Here is a 21,968-nt window from a genome sequence, read left to right on the forward strand (position 1 = left end):
TTAGAAATAGTGTAGAACTGGAGTGCACCTTCCTTTGTCTTTAAACAGCCCTCACACGTGCCGCCCTCAATTGGAGTGGTGCCCTAGTCAGTGAGCCATATCACTCATGTTCAAAGCCACCATTGGTTGGCGCTTGGAAATTCCCACTTTATGGTACAAATGGAACGCAGTGCAAGTGCGGAGCCATTTGCAGGCTTAGTTAGTGAATTGAATCAAATGATCCGGTTCCAGGAGAAGAGCTGAAATTCTACATGAGAGGCTTCATCTGACATGCAGGCTGTGTGAGTCAGGCTGATGCCAGCCAGCCAGACGGCCAATTTATCGTAGGGAAAAAACATGCACTAAAGAACCAGTAAGCAGACTGTATGCCAACAAGCATCATCCTGACTGAGAAAATTGTTCCCAGCATGAAAGGATTATGAATCGGCTCACCGGGCTCATCCCCAAGGTCAGGAGACCCCTGCAGCTCGCAGCCTCTCTTTGAAGTGATTAACAGTTCTTGCTTAATAAATCAATCAAACCCCTGCAAACAAGCACTAATTTATGACATGTTTATTTTAAGCTGCGAATAAATTAAACAAATAAAAAAATAGTAATAAAAGTGCATCAAAACATTAAAAAGGCAGCAACTCTTATAGAAAGTCCAACAAAAAGTACATCAATAGAATCTTAACCCAGAGTTTGTTTTACTTCAAAATGAAGGGTTTTTTTGCGCAGTTAGCTGCCTGTTCTAAAATGGATAAATGCCAGAACAAAGCTAGATTTTCTATGTCGCAGAGTTTTTTGATAGTATGATTAAACTTGACTTTAATTTGAAATATGCACCATCTGGGTCATCCCTGCAGCCAACTCTGAACTGGTTCCCATCGGTGAGGCCACCTGTGTTGCATCTTTTTAATTCATTTCATCCATTTCATTCGCCACCATCGCTCCGCTTGTCTCTGTTGGATCGATTAAATAATGATACACAATGCCAAGAAGAGAAAGGGGGTGACTGAAGTGTATTAACATCATAACTGGATTTATTTCAGCTCAAGCAGAATAAAAGTCTCGGTGTAGGATTTTGAGTGAAGGAATTTAATCTCCTATTGCTAAATTAAATCTTTGGCCTTATACTTGATGATTTGTGCCAAACTAGCTTGAACATGTTTTAAACGTTAATTCATCTTCTTTACCTCTCCTTTATTCTATGACCGACCATCTGTAGTCATGAACTGAGTCTTCAATGGTCCTTGCACAAGAAAGTGAGTGTTTCCGTGGTCTCTTTAGACCAATGACAAAAAAGTTAACCTTTTTCTTCAGTGAGTTTTTCCCATGTTCACTAAGGTGGACAGCATGTGCTTAGACTTTGTAATATATGTATGACAAGTGTGTATTGTGTTAAAACCACATAAAGTGTCCTCAGATTGTGTCATTTTCACATTTTGTTCAGTTCAATGAAAAATGTAGCTGTGTTCCCAACTCCCTGGTCTGTCCATTTTGCAGCCCTCCTTACTTCCCCACTCTTTAACTTTATGATATAAAAATATGTTACGTATATATAGCCTCTGGTGCTAAAGAAAAGGTTTCTAAAAAGGAGACATCACTAAATTCAATGATATATACACATAATTAGGTTCCTAATTAGAACAATTTGTCATTAGAAGATCACCATAAACAGACTCCCACACTAAAACAGGTTCTTTTGAGCCTCCAGCTATCGAATATTTTCCTGGAGCTCTGCCAGCAAATTAGGTTACAGCAGCATCTTCACCCCCTTTAGCTACATCATCATCCTCACTTTAACAACTACAGCGCCTTAAACAGGTTCCTCTCCGGTCCTGGATCCTGCATGTATCCCTGCTCCAACTGATCTGTGTGAAATAGTCGACTTATTTCCAAAGCTGTCCCCCGATTCTGCAGGAGCCTGCTGCTAATCACCTACTATTTGAGTTAAAAGCTTCAGCATGGCCCGAGCATCATCCAAATCTCACTTCTACCTTCCCTGTAGGTGTCGCTGTACTGTGCTTAAGCTACATAAAATAAAAAGATACTAACTATACAACTAATCTAAACTAAGTTAGTAGATTATTGACAATTTCTACTCATTATGAAATCAATACTTTAAATTTTTCATAATTATTAGCCCTCAGTTGTTACTTGATGTTACTAATATGTTTTGCACTGTTAGGATCTGACAGTATGTTTGAGATGCAAGGTATTTCTCGCTGTTTCCCAGCTGCTGTTTTAAATAAGTTTCTCTGCACTTCCAGCGGTCTGCCAGTAGGTGGAACTGAATGGAGTGACCGACTAAAGTTCATTGAAGTGGTCAGTTACCTATTAACCGTCATAAACTGCGTTAGAAAATTGACTTTTGAATGTAGCTGCAACTACATTAAATGAGTAAAAATAAGATCTGAATTTGGATAACATACAATTAGATGTATTAAAACTCATTAAGTAAGATGGTTTAATTAACACAAAGCTTTACAGAAGATCTAACCTCATTAACGCCTCCAGCTGGCTGTTTGTCTGTTGACTAGAGTTGCTTCTTTATTTTACCCAGAATTTAATCTTTTATCTTAACATAAATGTATGAATGTTGCATCTTTTTGGTTAAAGAAACACACCTAGAAACCTAATTAGTGTTGCAGAGGACAAATTTTGAAGTTCAAATAAATCCAGACATTACATGTGCTGAATTTGCACAGAGGACGAGGGGTGGCATTTCACACGACGGGCTCCAGGAGCTGCTGTTAGCAAATCACTGAGCCAACAAGAGTTATTACTGAATGTGTGCGAGAGTTTAACGGTCTATTATAGGTTGCTGATTCCATTTCTGTTCTCACTGTTCCAGTTTGGTTCCCTGCATGCAATAAAATCTCCTCTCAGGTCTATTTCCCTGGTTATGCTGTACAAATGTTAGAAAGCCTGTTCCTCTGTCAAATAAACATTAATCACTGTCACCGCTTGTTGTTATTGTTCGAACAAAAGGTCAATAAACATTGCACAAGAACGTGAACAGTGATTTACATCCTATTAAGCTAAGAAATCTCATAAAAGTGAATCATATGAAGGTACAAAGCACATCTGGTGTCTTTGTAAATTCAGACACCATTACAATGAATTGTGGGGGTAATTGAAAATATTTATTTGCATTACAAATATAATACCAGGAGAAGTCAATGTGAGAATCAATTTTTTTCCCCATTATTTTAAATTAGCTGCTGTAACAAAAGGCACAGAGCCAGTGAGCACAGAGCGAAGCTGTCCGTGTTCAGGAGCGATGGAGAAGAGTTTCGTCCTGCAGAAAACATGGAGCAGAATTCATCACAACTGAACTCACACGGTTTGACACAAACAGACTCTTTACAAGAGAAAGGCTGGCTGCAGTTTTCTCAGAAAACAAAACAAGAACACACCTCTGAGCTCCATCAGGAAGTCTCCCTCGTAGCGAGCCAGTCCAACAGCGTGCCTCTGTTCGGCGTCCAGCTCTGCCCACTGCTCCTCTGTGACGGCCCACGCCTGCTCTGCACTCAGCCACGATAACTGCACTGCACTGAACACCACCTGTGGCACAGAACAAGAAACACGGTCAAACTGTTGCTGTAATACTATACTGTAAGGCTAAAGCTTGTCATTACTCTTTTTAAAAGAAAATTGTGTCTCCATCTGTCAGTTTTTATTGATTAACACATAATAATCCTGCTTCAATTTTTGCAAAAAGATCAGAGCAGAGTTAAAAGCAAATCGGGAAACTGGGTCTGATTTATTTCACACTTAAAGCAAAAGAAAAGTGCCTTAAATCTTCACTAAAAACACTGTTATCGTTCACAGTCTGTCTAGTGTAAGTAGGCTACTAAAGTAAACATGTTCTGTGGCTGAAAGCTGGTTACTAAACTGCTTCAATTCATTAAACATTTCTGAGTTGTCCTGATTAACAAGAGAAGATTGCAAATCACATCGTCGCAAATCAACTAAATTAAAGTCAGGATTATAATTTGACATTTTTCCCTTTTACTGAAAATATTTTTGTTATTAAATTCAATTTAAAACAAATAATGGTTTCTATTTCTTACTTGAGCCTTGATTGTTGCAACAGAATGCTTTTGACTTATGTTGCAGTTCTGCATATCAAGTTCATTGAAAGACATTTTTGGACTTTTCCAGTCAAAACAAGTCCTATAATCAAGTCAAGACAAGTCAAAGTTGCTGGGAGAAATTCACCAAGCGTTTTGCTCACTGTGAATGTGTGCAGATGAGAGCAGAGACGTCCTGAGAGAGTTTCTCTCTGTTCTGAAGCAGCTTCCTCACATTTGAATGAGGTATGATGAATTCATCTAGACGAAAACCCCCCTATATTGATGTATATTTATGTGAAATGCAATCAGAGCAGAACTACTTTAGATTCTGAAACATCAGAGCATTTTGAGTCATATGGATAACGTGAAAATCTACAGAGAGCTGATGCTATTGCAATATGGGAAAAACCAGCCTGCTACACCAGTGGATTTAAAAAAAACAGGATAGGAATGTTTCTAGAAAGTACTAAGTATCCTCCTCATGTCAATCCATACTTTTTACCTTTGAATGAATCTGTTCAGATTATCAGTCTTTTTACTGTTTTTTTAATATCTACAGCAGAGCATTAAAATCTTTCCTGTTATTGAATATTTCTCTCTACGTCTTTCATTAATTCTGCAACCGCTGTATAAGCGGCTAAAGGCAGGAAAACTGCAATAAAATGCAAAAAACAAGTCAAATTTATTCCTGTCAGCAGGACCTGAGTGGCACGATTGTGTCTACATTTATATTGTACAAAACTACTTCATAAATCCAGTGCAAAAACAAAGCAGATATTCAATACGTAATCCCTGAAAGTATTAGAATATTCCAAAAGGTTTGCAGTAATCTTAATGTTGTAATAACTGATCATGTTTTGTATTGGGAAGCATGTTTCATTTATAAGTTTGAAGGCCTTACAATTATTTTGTAAATGTAAGAAATGTTTCATTTCAGTTTTGGAAACCATGAAAATCCTTAATGTGATTGCTGCTTAAAGAATTAGAAAATAATGATTTTAATAAAATGACTGCAAAAGTTTTTGTAAAGCTTTATTTGTAAAGTTAGTAACTGTCAGAGAAATGTAAAAATTCAAAATGCTAGCTGATAAAATATCCACTATTTAGTAAATGCAAGATTAAATTACTAAAATGTAAATCAGTAATTATAACATGCTGTTATTGTTTGTTAAACTTATTAATACTTGTTTCATATTTTCTTCATGACATGTCTATGATGAAATAAATTAAACTGTCACTATGGCCTATTAATCCAAGGCTACACAATTATTAATGACATACTAAAAAATTAAAATTATTATATACATCTAATTAAATCAAATTATAATCAAAATGTAAGTATTTCATTACATATTGTATAATTCATTAAAATATTAATTATAGGAGTTGTTCAAATTAATCTGAGGTATGTATTTCCGTCTTTATTACAATTTAAAAATATGTATTTAAATAAATTGTGGTCATTTGCAGCTTATGTGCATAAAGCTTGTCATCTGTGTTGTAACTTGCCTGTTAGCCTGCATTGATACTGCAGGTTCATCTGCATAAACACCTTTTTATTAACAAGTATAACTCACTGCCATCTTTTTCGGAGACATCAGCGCTACAGCTTCAGGGGTGATTCCCTCCATTTGTTCTTGCAGCAGAGCTGACAGCACTATATCAGGCAGGCCCGCTGGAAACACGCACAAACACTGAAGTCAGGTAATTAATGTTTCTAATTTCAAATCACAGAAAAAGTGTTCAAAAAAACTTTTCCTTCCTCCTTCTCAAACCTTAACCCTCTGGGAATGTTTTAATTGGACCTGTCTGTCTTAACAGCTGCCATTTTCAACCATAACCCTTCTCACTCTTTGAATCTAAGACAAATTTTAGAAGTCTGTGCACAGAAAGTTTGCACCCCGAGGAATAAAGTGCTCCACTGAACCTGCAAGTGTCCCGATTTCAGTGAAAATCTCCGGCCCCCAAGCACTGACAGGACCAAAGGCCTCCACTCTGGCCAGGCAGTTTGTCAGCGCCTCCATCTGCTGCTCTGTGCAGGGCAGGGTCGTTTCCCGCAGGAACAGGACGGCCACGCTGCAGGTTCACAGGAGTTGTGTTGTTAAGATGCCACCAGTCGTACAGTTGACGTGTTCATTCGTTTTATCTTCTAGAATCAGCTCACTCTGTCATGCTGCACAAAAAACTGCTATATTTCCTTCTACTAATAACATGATGAACAACTATGAAACGATTTTGTATCACTGGAGTCAAACAATAGAACGGACTGAATATGGATTTAAAACAGTGCCCAAGAATCAAAAAGTTTAAAGATAAATATTAAACTATATTACTCACAATGGGAAGTAGGGGATCGACACAAACATGTATGACAACGAGTTTCTTTCTTAATTCTTTTGTGTTACTGTTACAATTACGAGTAAATTATTATTGTGACATTACTGTCATCATTAGTTTTTTATTTTTATTTTATTTGTTGGTTATATAACTGAATTTGAAAGTGTCGTATATGGTACATTAGCTGGAGTTAGTAATTATTCTGAGGCTGCAAGTCTGGTTGTAACTTAGAAAAGTCATTATTGAACGTAATAACAATAATAATAATAATAATAATATAATAATAATAATGATAATGATGATGATAATAATGATAATGATGATTAATGATAATAATAATAATAATAATAATAATAATAATAATAATAATAATAATAATAATAATAATAATAATAATAATAAAAAGTCCTTGTCCTGTTATGAAAGTCAGTTTGTAATCATTTATCTTTTCTGTAATATAACTTTTTTGTAGGTTCATTAGCACAGTAAATTGAACAGGCATATGAATACTGCAACATGTTTTTAATTACACATTTCTGATAATTACTGTGTTGGTAAGTGATATATTTAATTCAATTAAGATAAGGGTTAGTATTAGATAAGTGTTCGCTTCTTCCCACTCCTTTTCAAAAAGAAAAAGAGTGGTAAGCTTATTTATTTGTTTATTGGTTATATATGCAAATGTTTTCTCTTGTCCTACAGGTTATTTGTTTTCTTTATTTTTAAAAACCTGATTGAAATAAATAAATGTATTTATCAAATGTCTGATTATTTATGTTTTTATGAGATTTTCAATCATTTAGAAAATATTAGATCTTAGTTGCATATTTGACCCACCTGAGGTTGTAGGGGCTCAGGCGTTTAATCTCTGTGGGGTTCAGACCGCAGATCAGATGGCCAAGCGTTGCCATATCAACAACTGATAAATGCTCCACTTTCAGTCCGCTTTTCCTCAGCACACTTAAAACCACCGCTCTCATCTGAGAAAGGTGAACACCAGCATTCAATAATTATTACTATGCAAATTCAAGCTTTCATCAAATTGTAGATCTAGAAAGAGGAAGTTACTTTTCGAGGGGTCCAGTTCGTCAGTGAGCCCAGATGTACCAGCACGCCCAGATCAGTGAGACTGGTGTCCTGAAGCTCTCTGTCTCCCATCTCTGCCAACAATGATCCCAAAGCTAGCACCTGATCCGCTCTCAGCTCCCTGACCGGACTCAAGGACTGCATCGAACGAAGCAGAGTTCATCCACAGAATATGTCAGGACATTTCGGATTCATATCCTTTACAGCAACAAACTTTAACATGGAGTACCGTGGTTTTAATTTCATCTTTAAAATAAAAATCTAAACAGAGTGGTGTGCAATTACAGACCCATTTTAAAAAATTTGAATATTACTGAAGCGCCAATTTATTTCAAGAACTTTGACACATTTATAGAACAATTACTGTACATACAGATGGATGTTTGAAAGCATTTATTCCTCTTTATTCTGATTATTTTCCACTTAAAGGTAATTAAAACATGGCATTTAGAATATTGCATCAGACCAATAAAAAAAAAACTATTTTTAAAAACAGAAATGTGAGATTGATGAAAAGCATGGAACTCAGCTTGGGTTGCTAGGTAACGGGCTGGGCTTTGCCTGGGTTGCTAGGTGAGGGGCAGTGCCTGCTGATTTGTGACGTTACATTCGGAAGGGTTTCGAAACAGGTCATTTTAGAGACGCCAAAAAACATGAACTTATTGCCAAAAAATGGCAGGGAGTTTATTTTTAGTGCTTGGCCTGTTTTTAGAGGCAGTAGACCCAAATGGAAGTACAAAAATGAACAAATGTGAGTTTGCACATTTTTGCCTCCAGAGATCTCTTAAATAATGAGAATTTATTAACTTATAAGCACCACAGAATGTTCTGTATGTCGCAGGAAGAACTGTGTGAAAATGCCTTGCTTTTGTTGTGAGGGTTGTGTTGTCTCATTGAGTTTCTCTGACCTGCCTGAGCTTCACCCAGAGCGACCGTCGCTGCTCAGAGCTCAGCAACGGATCCTGACCAAAGACTTCCACACACTCCTTCAGCTCGTCTAGGGACATGCGGCGAAGCTGGGTGGGGGTCCAAGCAGACGGGAACGTTCCTCTGATGTCGGCACAGCTTGGGACTGGCACTAAGTAAAACACACAGGCGAAACCAGTGTTATAATTAAAATGTAGTTCACATGTAAAATGCTTCAGATTCAGTTGATTGGAAGGATGTGTTTAACCTTTCGCTCTGCGGTTTCGTGCTTTGACAATTCCTCGAATTAGACTCCAGGTCTGCTTTCTGTGGTACTGTTGGTCCACACACTGACTAATACAGATCCCACCGACCAGACTTTTCTCCCAGCGCTTTTGACCCACCAGAACCTGCTCCACTGTGGTCTTGTTTAATACCGTCTGTTCAATAAAAGCAAGATGATAAATTTACAGAAAAAGATTTGTTTGAATTATTCTCCTAGATTAACAGAAGTAACTAGTCTGAATTAGTTTACAAATTAGTTTATTTGAGACTCTTACCAGGGGGATGGAGTTGATCTGCTTTGTTGAGAGAGCAAACACCAACCTTCCCAGATGCTCAACATCCCCAACCTGCCATTTGGATGGATTTCTGGCAAATAACCACATGTAATGTTATCATTACCCCTGCTTTATTAAACCAATGTCTATATGTAAGTAATGCATGAAACACAAACTGTAAACTGTGGACAGCATTTTCAGTCAAAGATAGCCAAACTTAGACTCTACATCCATCAAACCAATCAGCTAATCCATGCGGAGGTGAAAATGTTTTACCCAAGCAAATCTCTCTGAGTGAGAAGGTCACTAAAGTCTCTGAGCGCCTCTTTGGGAAGGCAGAAACTCCTCATCTCTTCCAGCCGCAGAGCCAGCGCTCCTCTGTCCACCAGAGCCAGGCTGTCTCTGTCCAAAAACGGCAACAGAGGCCCCAGGACATCCAGAAGGGCGCCATCAATCATCCCCTGAGCCAGAGAAGAACCCTGTGGAACAACACAAACACAGAGATGCTCTAGATTAGCTTGACTTCACAACGTCATCATTCCACTTCAGTAAAAACTGCTGAGCGAAAAGAAGACTGCTTCCAAATCATTTTCCATCTGCTTCTGAGCTAACAAATATTACTTTTAATATTTTATGACTCCCCATCACTCAGCCTGGTTTAGATTTCCTAAGAAAATTGTTCCTGAGTTGGTATTTCCTCTGAATTGTCATGGCAGCTTTTTATCACTTCAATTACCTTAACACAAACCTGTGATTTCCTATTCCACTAATTAGTGTTTAAAATTACACCGCCATCTGCTTTCCAATCACACTTTCTCACCTCAAACATATTGCAGTGTGCAACCATGTTCACATCTTGCAGTAAATAAGGCATTTGTGAAGTTACAGTAGTACCTTACCAGCTCAGATAAGGCCTTCCCAGCTAAACTTGTCTGCTTATAATGAGGCAGTCTCAGGAAATCAAGAAAGTGTAGCTGAATGTGGCTCAGGATTCCTCTGACAGACGCATTTGACAGGTTCTCTAGCATTGTTACACTGGAAAATAAACAAACAGTTTCAAATGTAGTTACTGGAGAAATGTGCTTTATTTACCTAAAACACTTCGCTTACTTACGGTAATGTTGCTGCAAACCCAGAACTCAAAGAACCGAGGTCAAGTTCAGGTTGTTTCCGCAGCTCATCTACAAGGCATTTTCGCTGGAAATATAATAAAAATAGCGTAAACATTATTTCTGAACGGTTTGTTCGGAAATAGCTACATTTTATGGTTGCATGGATGAGGTTTGCTTCTTACCAGAGCCGGTCTTGGACCTCCAGGTAGATCAGTCAAAAACTGCAGCAGCTCAGTAAAATCTGTGTGGTTGGTCAAACGCCTCACAAAGTCACAACTCATTCCAGCAGCAACATGACCCAGGTCTCTGTTGGCAGCAGAGAGGACATTGTTGATTATTACTGGAAATCTAAGTGGTGTGGTTATGCTGCAGGATCAAAAGCAGGAATACAGAAGGTCAGACTTACTTCACCATCTTGATGGTGATAGTTTTGAATTCATAGATCTGTCTGAACAGAAATTGAGCCTGTGCATAAAAATGAGAGATTATTGTACGTTTTAAAGGGGCAGTATTATGTATTATCAGAAAATGACTGAAACAGGTTCTAAAGGTTACTGACCCCTACCCTAAAGTATTCATTCAAAACAGTTAAAAACTTTTTTTAATGCTTTTTAGAAGCAAAGATTACATTTTTCAGACTTGTACGAAGTTTGATTCATTATTGATTCACTATTATTACTTTTTTTCAGACAACTCTTAAGCCAAGAACAATATTTTTCTTCCATGGAAACAAAACACTGAGTGGTTTTATAAGCATATCAGCAGGAGAGCAGCTGTTCCAGGCAAAACTTTGCTGCTAAAAATGGCCAAAAATATTTTTTGTTTGCAATGAGATTAATTCCTGCTTAACAGCAAACATACAAATTAAGGTTGCATTGTAATTTATATCAATACAGCAGTACTGGCTTTAGGATAAACTCTAATATCTAACCATGTTAAAGATTCAGATCATAATATGGACAGTGTGTCGTAGATTTCAGCGTAAGTGAAAAGGGTGATCTTTATTAAATTAATTCAGGTCTTGTTAGGCTTAGAACAGGTGGTGAAAGCGCGCTCATACATTCTTGGCTGTGATAAAAATCCCTCTAAGGCAGCCATTATTAATTTATGCCACACTCCAGCACACTATTGTACTACATCCAAAGTAATTAGTCTGATGGCAGCTGATGTGAACGGAGGATTAATATCCTGAAAGGCTCATCTGAAGCATATCTAATGGGTTGCCGATAAAAGGGAGCAAGACACCAAGCTGAGAAGATTCTCCTTTTTACCCACTGTTGACGTTTCACAGAAACGCGAGGCTGCACACAGGAGCAGATTATAGAAGAATGTGTACCTGCTGTGGAGACCACTGTACATCTCTGTATGCGCTAATGCCTCTCCAAATGGTGTCGCCACTCATAGCTGGTATCAGCTTTCTGAGAGGGACAAAGGGAAGCAGACAGTTTGCCTGCTGAGAGAAGTTCCTCGAGTCTTTGTGGAGAGTCTGTCAATAAACAACCAATAAAAATAGATATTAGACACTACTGCTGTTCCTGAAAGTACAAATTAATCTGATTCATTCACCATTTAACACTGAGTATTGAGATTGAAACTTTCAAATGTGGCATGCAGCATGTGACATGAAGTCCTCAGCAAACTAAGAAAGGAGAAGACGGTGAGAAGTGATGCTCTAAGGCGACAAAGCAGCATCACCTCCTGCATTGCATTGAATAACATGGCTCTGTGTCCAGGCTTGAGCTCAGTTTGCAGCCTTCTCCAGCACGGACAGTGGGCATCCTCACTGAAATCAGTCCACCGGAGGTCTCGGAGCGCAGCGGGGAAGAGACCGGAGAGTAACGGCTTCAGGCTGCACAGGTTTTCCACAGAAAGCTGGCAGGAGGAGGAGAGGGACACTGTGTTGAGAGTGCAGATGGCTGACAGTCAGTGCAAATGTTCTGGACATTATTACTTACATTACTGTCTTTTTTGATCTTGGATAAAATTTGAAATGACTGAGAAGAGGATGGAAAAATGTGTTATACAACAAAAGAGCACTTTCAAAGAAAATTCACGCATTTTAAACGGTAATGGTATTACAACATATACACATCATGTCACATAAACCTATGAACGTCAGTGTAGTGCTGTATGCATAATTGTCATCATTTCTTTATTAATGAAAACCTCTCACTGCAATTATAGATGCAGGTCTTTTGGGTACGACTCTGTCAGATTTGCACATAAATGACAAATTAACAGAAAAAATGAAAATTATTCAAAAGATTTATTTTAAATTTAACTTTTCAATCAAAATCAGTATTTGATTTTTGTGGAAAGCAACATGCATCTCTGTTCCACACAGGATCTTTGGGAAAAGAAATGAAAGACTTTTGAAAACCTTTTTTGTAAGATATTCTGCTCATTATTACACACCCACTGGGCTGAAACAGACAAGAAAGCCACAAAAGCAAAGCAGAATAATGCGAAACTAAAAGTGTCCCTCCCTGCTGACCTGCGCTGGTGAAAATGTGTGAAAACCCGGCTGTGACAGGATTTCCAGCAGTCGTTGTGAGGTGAGTGACAGCAGGAAGGAGGCTCCTAACTGGGGCAGCAAACCGCTGAGTGCAGACAGCTCTGAAGATGTCACGCTGCTGATGTTCAGCCTGCTTGATACTGCTGGGATCAACCAGGATGACAGCTGTAGTGTCCATGAAACATAGTTAAGCAGAGTCAGTCAAGCAACTTATAACAGCACATAAAAACAAACTCTAGTTTATGCTGCAAGTGATCCAAGTGGTGTGCAACTCACCCTGCCGCTGGAACTGATGAGCCCCTTGGAAATGCACTGAGACAGCTGCTGCCAGAGAGCAGAGGACACAGCTGGGTCCTGGAGATATAAACCCAGTTCTGCAGGATCCAAGTAGCACGCGAGAACTCCTAATCTGGAAAAGTACTTTATTCTTTACATTGCTTTTCTTCAAATCAAAGGTAAGTTCAAACAAGTCTTATAAATATGAGTTTCCAAAGGATCAGCTGCATGCTGCTTGTAATTACAACATAGTTACAAGTCCTTAAGTGACCCAAACATAAATAAACATAAAGAATCTCAGTCCCACCTCAGCAGGTCATCACCAGTTAGGTTCTTTCTCTTACTAAAAATTGTCCGCAGCACATGGCGGCCCCTCACGCCATCCAGACTGCTGTTGCCTATCAACTCCACCAGAGGAGACAGCTGAGGAGAGAATCAGTGAAATGTCGAAACTAATTAAAACAAAATTTACTAAAAATAACAAAGTAAACAAAGGCACAGAATATAAATTCAGTAACTGCATAACCCATCAGGCTTAATTATTATTCCATATGTTTTGTTTTTCTTGAAACAACATAGAAGACTTTCCAGCTCAATATTTAGTGTTTCTCCCTATTCAGCACTGCAGTGACCTGAGGTGCTTTTATTTTATCTCTGACCTGTTGAGATGTCAGCTGCTGAAAATGATGGACAGGTAGGTAAGGCAGAAGTGGGAGGATGGAGCTGAGGAAGTACGGAGGCCATGTGGGCACGTCGCCCACCATGTTTGACTGCAGCAGTCGTTTCACAAAAGCCTTCTTCTGCAACGACTTCATCTCTGAACTGTGGTCACGAATGGCTGTCAGCCTGAGGAGCAACAACAGAAAGATCGTTGGAGGAGAATCATTTTTAAATTAAACGTTAAATACTCTACCGGTGACTCACACGCTGTCGTTCACAATCAAGGAGGCTGGGAAGTTCATTATGTCAGAAACAGACATGAAGGGGATGAACTGAGAAAGGTCAACAAAGAGCTCTGGGGTCACTCTGGGGAACTTGTGGATGAAAGCCGCTGTCATTGTCTCCATGGCCTGCAACTCTTGTTGAGAGGCCTGAAATGGAAAATTAAACAAGATGAGAGAAGACACATGTAGATTTATTTAAATAGCTCTGAAATAACCACAAAAAAGTACAAAACATTATGAAATAGGTAATGAACTCTGTCTTTGCTTTGCTCATGAGAACCAACAGAAACTGCTTTAGCATAACATTAAGGGTTCTCTCACACGTAACACTAAGATAGACCCGGATCGATTGGGGCCAAAATTGTAACATTTATAACATTTTCAGCTGCTGCAGTTCGCTTAGACACTGCGCTGTGTCAAATGATCCAAACTCATTGAAAAAACAGTTCTTCACCTTGTCTGAGGTGGAGTGACACCAAAAACAAAAACAAAGACACTGAGCGAACTTCCTTCTTCACAAAATGTAAACAAAAATGGAGTGGCATCAGATTTTAGTAGCTGTGGGATTTCTTTTTTGTCTGGTAAAAGATCACTCATTTCTCCTACTAATCTTTGTTTTGGTTGAATTTACCCAGAATGCCCTGTCCTATATTCCGTTTCCTGCTTTTGGAGAGATCTCTGGTCCATTTGCATTCACATATGCATTAAAACCACGCCAGAGTACTTTTTATCTGAACCGAGACCAAGGGTCTTGGGGGCGAACTAGAGTTCACTTTCTTGATCAGCATTGATTGGGCATTCACACCTCCCCAACTGAACCGGACGTTCTAGGCAAACAAACTGGAGTTTGATTAACGTGGACTAAGCAGGCATGGTGGAAATTCACCCTAAGAACTATGAACAAGCTTGTGGAGTTAACCTGGCTGGTTTCAACTTGAAGCTGGTCCCAACTTTGATGCATGTGGGAGATAAATCTCTTCACAGCCTCTTTCTCTGCAGACATCACCAGAGAACGAATGCTGTCTTTTGGCATCTGGAGATACTCCTAGTGAAGTAAAACGTCAAAAAGTCAAGAGAGCCAATCAGTTCTGCAAAATGCAACTATAGCTGTGAAGACGCAGTACCTGCAACAGAACCCTGAGAGCGGACGAGTTTCCATTTTGCTGGATGAGGTCCCAGAGGACAGGCTGAAGTCACAGCAGAAGCAGGTTACTGACTTGTTGTTAGTGTTGGAGACAGAAAGAGAATTGAACAAGTGCATCTTACACTGAAGCAGCTCAGCAGGTCCTCCTTCACGGTGGTGTTCTGCTCTCTGCGCAGGAAGACCCCCACGGTGTGAAGGACGCTTGTGGAGGCCTCCGGTTGCAAGCTGGCCCAGGAAGTGTTGTCAAGGAGACTGGACAGGAGGATGGCCTGGCCCAGACCCTGTCTCGCCTCTCGTTCTCCTTCGTCCAGCCCCGAGGACAGACCCACCACAAAGTCCAAGACACGTAGCACGTAGCCCAGCACCACCAGAAACCCCTCTTGCTCGCCAACGTCCATCTCACACACACTCAGCTTGTGTATGAGGTCGATCAGCATTGGGGCCGGCTCCACGCACAGCTGGGAGGTGTCAAACTCATAGCGTGCTGGAAGCATGTCAAAAATCCTTTGCAGAAGGCACTTACTGCTTTCCTGCTGAGCCCGCAGGTCTGAACAGACATCTGCAAACTGTGGTATCAGTCCTACCAGTTGCTTGTACAGCGTAGCATTTAAACACATGTGCTCTCTCAGTCCCTGAGTCTGTCCACACAACTCCAGCAGTGTGAAGTTGGTGAACTTTTCCACAGTCCATTCTCTGTATTGACAGGGCTCTCTGAATGTGTCGTCAAAGGTGAGGTTGTCAATCTTGGAGCAGTATGCTGCAGCCCAGCTGCCTTCTGGCAAGGATTGCTGGGAACCAGGGGAGTCTCTGCCACAAAGAGCTGAGATCAGTACCGAGTTATTAGGAAGGAAGCAGTTTCTGAAAGCTTCGGCATTGAGCGACTTGCTGCCCAGCTGAGCCAGACAGTTCTCACTGAGTTCAGGATTCAATGCTGCATCTCTTGACAGCTGCACACAAAGGTCATCAATGCTTGTGTGGTTAAAGAAATGATAGTCCTGTAGTGCTGCAGCCTGCACACACAAGCATGGAGATTAGTGGACAATTCCAGTGCATACAATCACATTAGACCTCACCTTTTACACACATCTATTCACTTTCACCATAGTGTTTGAAAATCCATGACTTTAACACAGGTCAAATAACACTTTTAAGTCATAGAGATGATGTCATTATTGGCTGACAGTGCTGGTATTTTTTTTTTATCTCTGTGCAGCATTTGAAACTGTTGACCATGATATTCTAATTTAGCAACTGGAGAGCTGGGTCAGACTCCCTGGAACCGTACTTCACTGGTCAGAGTCTACCTAATGAACAGGGACTTCGTTGTATCAATACGTAACTTTTCAAAAAATCATTTGTGGGGTACCTCAAAGTTCCATCTTGGGACCCTTTTATTTAATATCTACCTGGTCCTGCAAGCTCAAATTATAACAAGTAATTACTGTAGATTAGTTACCATACCATATGCAGATGATACACAGTTCTACTTTACGATGTCACCAAGTGACTATAAACACATTCAAGCGCTGAGTAGATGCATAGATTAAGTCAACATATCGATGTGCCATTACTTTCTCCAGCTGAAACAAAACTGAAGTAATTATTTTTGGACCCAAAGAGAAACAATCAGAATCCAGCTTCACATTCAGAGACATATTAAGACAATCTATTTCCTCAAAATTCAAAGAGATTATAGATTATTGATAAAACTTTTACATTTGATCAGTTCATTGAATTTTCTCGTTAAGAAGCAGTATTTTCAGGTTATTTCTATATCCAGTGTTGTTTTAGTCTTATTACGAGGGAATAGTTCTTAATGGAGTAAATAGAAATGTAATACTGTACTACATGTTATTCATTTTATTGTAAATCCAACTTCCCATTATAATCTATACATTATTATGGGATTTGACAACATAAACAAGTAGTAAATCATCATTCCTTGCATAAAGTACGTATAAAAGAAGCTCTTTCACTAGAAGAATTAATCTTTTAGACTGATTATTCTATAGATATTAAACTAATCAATTAGTAGATAATGATAAATTCTGTACACGTTCATATATTTTAATGTGATTATCAATTTTACACATTTTTCAGGTGGAATTTAATTTTAAACCTGCACAGTTTCCCTGAGGAAGGTTTGTGCCAACTTTCAAACTCTCAAACAAAAGTTTTCACTCATTAAAAATTTACTCTTTACCTGCTGTGCTTTCTGCAGCCAGAAAGAAGAGTTGGCACACACCGTGTTGTTGAATTCATGGGCAAAGAACTCAGTGCAGACATGGACCCAGAAGAAGTCCTCCTCAACAGCAGACAGGTACCAGGCTGCATCCGAGCAAGTGGCATGCAGATCGAGCCCTAAATGAGTCGCAGCAGGATTACCCGACCCGTTCTCGCCTTCAAACAGTTTGCAGTAGAGGAAGACGGTGAAGTTCGAGACACCCGTCAAGCCTGGGATGGAGTCATTACACGCTGCCTCCAGAATTTCTGTGGAGGTGAAGAACTCCATCTGTTTCTGCTTCCTGTTACTCTCTGTGAACTGTCTGGGACCTGCAGCTGAGGGTTTATGACTTTGAGTCTGTTTGAAGGGTTTCTGTGAAGATAGAGTCTTTTTTGATGACTGAGCTGGCAGTGGAGGTGACTGTAATTTCCCCTCCTGGGTGGAGGGGCAGGAGAGAAACGGGAGTGAGCTTGGGAGACCCTGAGAGCTGGCGCCCAAAGCCTGAGCGTTCCACGTCACATTATGTCTGATCCCCCTGCAAAGCCATGGAAACAATTATTTGAGTATGAACATCTTTGCAAAGAAAACATTAAAGAAAAAAAAAAAAAAACGCCCCTCAACAATGAAATATACTTACCACAGGATCAGCTGCCTTAAGTTGCCTTAAGAAAGAAAAATCAGAGGCAAATGTTTGAAAATCGAAGCGAAATCAAAATGAATGAATGGCAGAAAAAGCAGCTGAAGCCCCCTGCAGTGAACAACTATGAGTGATGCAATAGCTCAGCTCAGCTAACAATGCCCAAGATATAATGTTACTGACATCAATGGATGGATAAAGAGCTTAACTGAGCCAACAACAGAAGCTTTCACTGGACTGAATGATTATAAAGATTTTAAAGCAGTGTCAGTCACTGTCACATGAAACATGAGCCAGACTGATTAAGCTCTTAAAAAGGACTTAGATGCTTAATTCAGCACAGTGCACAATTTATTGGCAACCCTTGGTTAAGATTTGTAGAGAAAACCAAAACATAATGTCACAAAAAATAAATAAATGAAAAAATAAATCTTGATCTCACCCGACCAAACTACACAGGTCCAGTTAAAGTCTCTGAAGAGTTTCAAAATCCAAATATTGAAGGCATTTTTTTGAGCATTAGCCCCAAACAACATGCAGATAGCATCAAATGAAATAAATTGTAATATGAACTGAAAGGTTTATCATATTAATTGCAATAATCACAAAAGTAAGGATTCTGATGGGAGTTTCTGAAATATGGATGTGACTTTTCACAGTTCCTAAAATAAAACTTACCCATTATCAAGCACACACCTTCACTACACAGGGTGTATGGAGTGGTGGTGTAGTACTGCTAAACAGCACACAGTTATTGCATTTACTCATATTTTCAACTTATGAGTGTCTGTTGATATTTATTCATGCTCCTATTAATCGATCATTGGACTAACTAAAATCTTATTAATCCCAAATACACTGTTTTTTTTAGGTATACCTAAAAAACCTTTTAATCATTTATTAAAAGATTTTATTTTTTATCTTGATCGATCACAATTCTCATCACAATAATTTTACCTAATGATAAACTACACAGTTGTCACTAATTGAATGGGTGTCCCCAAGAAGTCTTCAGCTACATTTATTTTAGTTTGTGATCAATAATTGTGGCACCAATTATTAGCAAAAATAAAAAGATTATTTCATTATGTGGGTGATTGTTTTGTGGTTATTCTCAGAAGCATCCAAATGTTTGGTAATAATCCACAACAGAAGCATTTGCTCTTTGAACTGCAATTGCTTTTTTTTTGTTTTTAAATCATCAAACATTTTCAGAATTAGATACTGTGACTGACTCTTTGAATGTTTTGTGTCATCCCTAACGTGTCTGGCAGCTGGGTAGATAATCATCTCATCTCTCATACTCACCCACAGAGCAGCGGCCCTGAAAGTTGGGCTGCGGCACTTCCACCAGGCTGCTCACATCGTCGAGTATCGCCATGGTAACTCGTGACACTTTCTCCCTCAGGCTGCCGTAGACAGAACTGCCCACCCTGTGCAGAAGGCCTCGTCTCAGTCCATCCAAACTCTGCACGAGAGCGAGGTTTTTCTGGGCCTGCTGCCCGCCTCGATCCCCGCCACCTGAACGAGACAAAGCCTGCAGCAGGAAGCTCTGCACCGAGTCCAACTCGTCCTCTATGCTCATCATGTTTTCCGCAGATGCATTTGCTGAAAACCTGTCCTGCCTCAACATGGCCTCAGGGGGCAAACTGAAGGGTTTAAAGCGTCCAAATGCACTGGGGCCCTTGCCATGTCCTACAGGTTCCCCTGCTGGGTGCAAACTGACCACTGGCTTCCAGTTGCGTGTTTCCAGGAACTGCAGCAGCTGCTGAAGCCAGCTAACACTAAAGGCGCAATCGCTACGACCCTTCAGAGCACAGATGAAGCCCTGAAGGCCTGCGCTGGCCTGGCCGTAAGTCCCGCTGATTACAGCCTGCAGTGTCGCCTCCAGCACAGCGCTCACCGTCCTCCAGTTCTGAGATAAGAAAGCCAAGATTGGCCTCTGGGGCTGACGCTCGGACAGAGTGATGAGACTCTGCAGGAGCCCCAGCAGCCAGTCCCAGTGCGGACTTCCTCTCAGGGACAAAAACCAGTCCTGCACTTTAACGCTGGGTCTGGGCGGTACATGGCCGTTCCACTGGTTCAGGGCTGCGTTGCCTTCAGACTGGAGAAAGAAATGCAGCACCTTCTCCCAGAGCTGGTCCTCATCTTGCTCTGCGGGTACGTCCTCCAGCTCAGCACCCATCTCTTGCAGATACAGAGAAATGTTGTACAGGAATCCAGAGAGACGGCGTCTGTCTATTGGCTTGTTTAATGAAGGAAGGTTCTTACTGGGAAAAAAAGTTTTTAACCCCCCCATAATGCTTCTAACCCAAGAGGGCAAAGACTGGTCCTTGTTGGTTTCAGGTGGGGGTCTCAAACCTGCTTCTTTACTCCATTTTGAGACGATCTCCTTCAGGAGAGCATCTCTGTGGTCCACTTTTTCACCTCCTAAAACAGCAAAAAAAAAAAAAAGAAAGGAAACAGCTTGAGCCTTGAAAAACACACAGACCCAAAAAATTACCAGCATGGTAATCACAATGGTATCTTACTCACCTGTCCTCTGTCCAACCAAAACAGCACAGACTATGATGGTTGTGAATTTAAAAGCGGCCATTCCTGACCCTTTCTTCACCATCGTCATCTCATGCCAGCCTGTGCAGCACGAAACTGGTGTCACATTTTTCTTTTAAGGGTTTTCTTCCCTGTAGATTTAACAAAAACTCTGTTTAACTTTCATTGAGTTTTATCTTTTATATATGAAGCAGTAGGAATAAACATTATAGCAGTCAGAAATTATTAAAGCGTAATGACTGGCTTGCATTGCACCTTACGACTTGCACTGCAGGCTTCCTGGTCTCCATAGTGTGATTAAACCAAACTACAGTCTATTAGAGTCGAAAACTTTGAATATCTAAAGTTTATTCATGTGTTTATCATAAAAGCTAAATGAATTTCAAACATATGCCATTATTTTCTATTAATATGTAAAAAAGAAAGTAAGGAAATAAAGAAAGATTTTTAACTTACCAGTGGTTATAATCCATTTTTTCTTTAAGTGTCTTCCAGCATCTTTTTAAACTTATTGTATCCATTACACGGTGCGCTGCCCTCCTTCTGAGTGGGTCTCTATTTCACTACCGCTGTGACTTTCTCTACCTTCCACTCTCTTTCTGGCACCCCTCCCACCACTGACCACGACTACCCCGCTATTTTAGATGTATGAGATGCATGACTGCTTAGTTCCTAAGGTTTACGTTTATTTTAAGCTTCCAACGTGGGATTTATTCCACATTGTTTTGTGTCGATTCTAACAAACATTTTACAGGCAAAAGCCTTGCACACATAACCACTGTTTTTTAGCTCTCGGTGTTCTGATGTACTATGATGTTACAGGAAGGTCACAGCTCTCAGCTATGTGTGTAAACAAGGTGAAAATCTGGATCATATTAATCACACCCAGGATATCTATCCTGTTCTCGAACCGTCCAGTGTCTCCTGCTGACTGATCCCCCATTGAGCTGGGACTCATCTGGTGACACTGGGTTTGTTGGGGGTGTAGTCTTACCGAAGGGGCCGGGTCAGCAGGACTGTGCAGCCTGTCACTGTTTTAGTCTCTTCTATGCCTCAGTCGGACAAACGTACAATTGGGCCTTGTGCAGGGGCACAAGAGCAGTCAAAGCACTGTCTGCGGGCTCTGAAACCCAAGAGGGCCGGGTGAAAGGACCAGCCCCTCCCTCCGCCTGCTTCAGCTCTGTGATACTGCGGCCTGCGCAGGGACAATAACTTCCTCCTATATTATTGATGCCACAGGGAACAGCAATCACTCAGTGCAGCAGGGCTCGATTCACCACGGGAATAGTCAATGAGAAACTGGATCCGCCCCATACCTTCCTCCTCTCTCTGTTGCAAACTCGGTCATGGCAGGAGGGAAATCAGCTGGCGAAAATGCTGCTGTTGTTGAGATTTTTTTTTAATTCATGGTTGGAGGCAAACCTTTGGTCTAGATTATAAGTAGAAGGGGAACAAAACCATGAAAGCCAAGCATTTTATATCAGAAAGCAGGAAATTCTCTCGTTGTCATGCATTTTTTACATTTTCCGCAGTGCAGTGAGAGAGAATTTTACAGGTTTTAATTACACAAAGATAATCTGAATAAACACCCAAAGCAGTTTTTTTAATTTTGA

General features: G+C 40.1%; 1 protein-coding gene across 1 annotated transcript; it reads right to left on the minus strand.

Moving 5' to 3' along the window:
- Positions 1-605: 605 nt before the first annotated feature.
- LOC116718150 (stereocilin) lies at positions 606-20,502 on the minus strand. The gene is made up of 29 exons (XM_032559843.1): positions 20,338-20,502; positions 19,111-20,232; positions 17,803-17,827; positions 17,145-17,700; positions 15,064-15,951; positions 14,922-14,984; positions 14,717-14,842; positions 13,778-13,944; positions 13,513-13,699; positions 13,161-13,276; positions 12,854-12,986; positions 12,557-12,742; positions 12,018-12,056; positions 11,758-11,934; positions 11,399-11,548; positions 10,469-10,527; positions 10,245-10,368; positions 10,065-10,147; positions 9,850-9,985; positions 9,227-9,429; positions 8,951-9,041; positions 8,659-8,830; positions 8,393-8,562; positions 7,467-7,622; positions 7,236-7,378; positions 5,989-6,137; positions 5,639-5,736; positions 3,402-3,549; positions 606-3,283 (listed from the first exon to the last, which is right to left on the minus strand). The coding sequence occupies exons 1-29, from the start codon at positions 20,423-20,425 to the stop codon at positions 3,195-3,197; spliced, it is 5,844 nt and encodes a 1,947-aa protein (XP_032415734.1). The 5' UTR covers positions 20,426-20,502; the 3' UTR covers positions 606-3,194.
- Positions 20,503-21,968: the final 1,466 nt, after the last annotated feature.

This window comes from Xiphophorus hellerii, chromosome 4, assembly GCF_003331165.1.
Source record: "Xiphophorus hellerii strain 12219 chromosome 4, Xiphophorus_hellerii-4.1, whole genome shotgun sequence".
Classification (NCBI taxonomy): domain Eukaryota; kingdom Metazoa; phylum Chordata; class Actinopteri; order Cyprinodontiformes; family Poeciliidae; genus Xiphophorus; species Xiphophorus hellerii.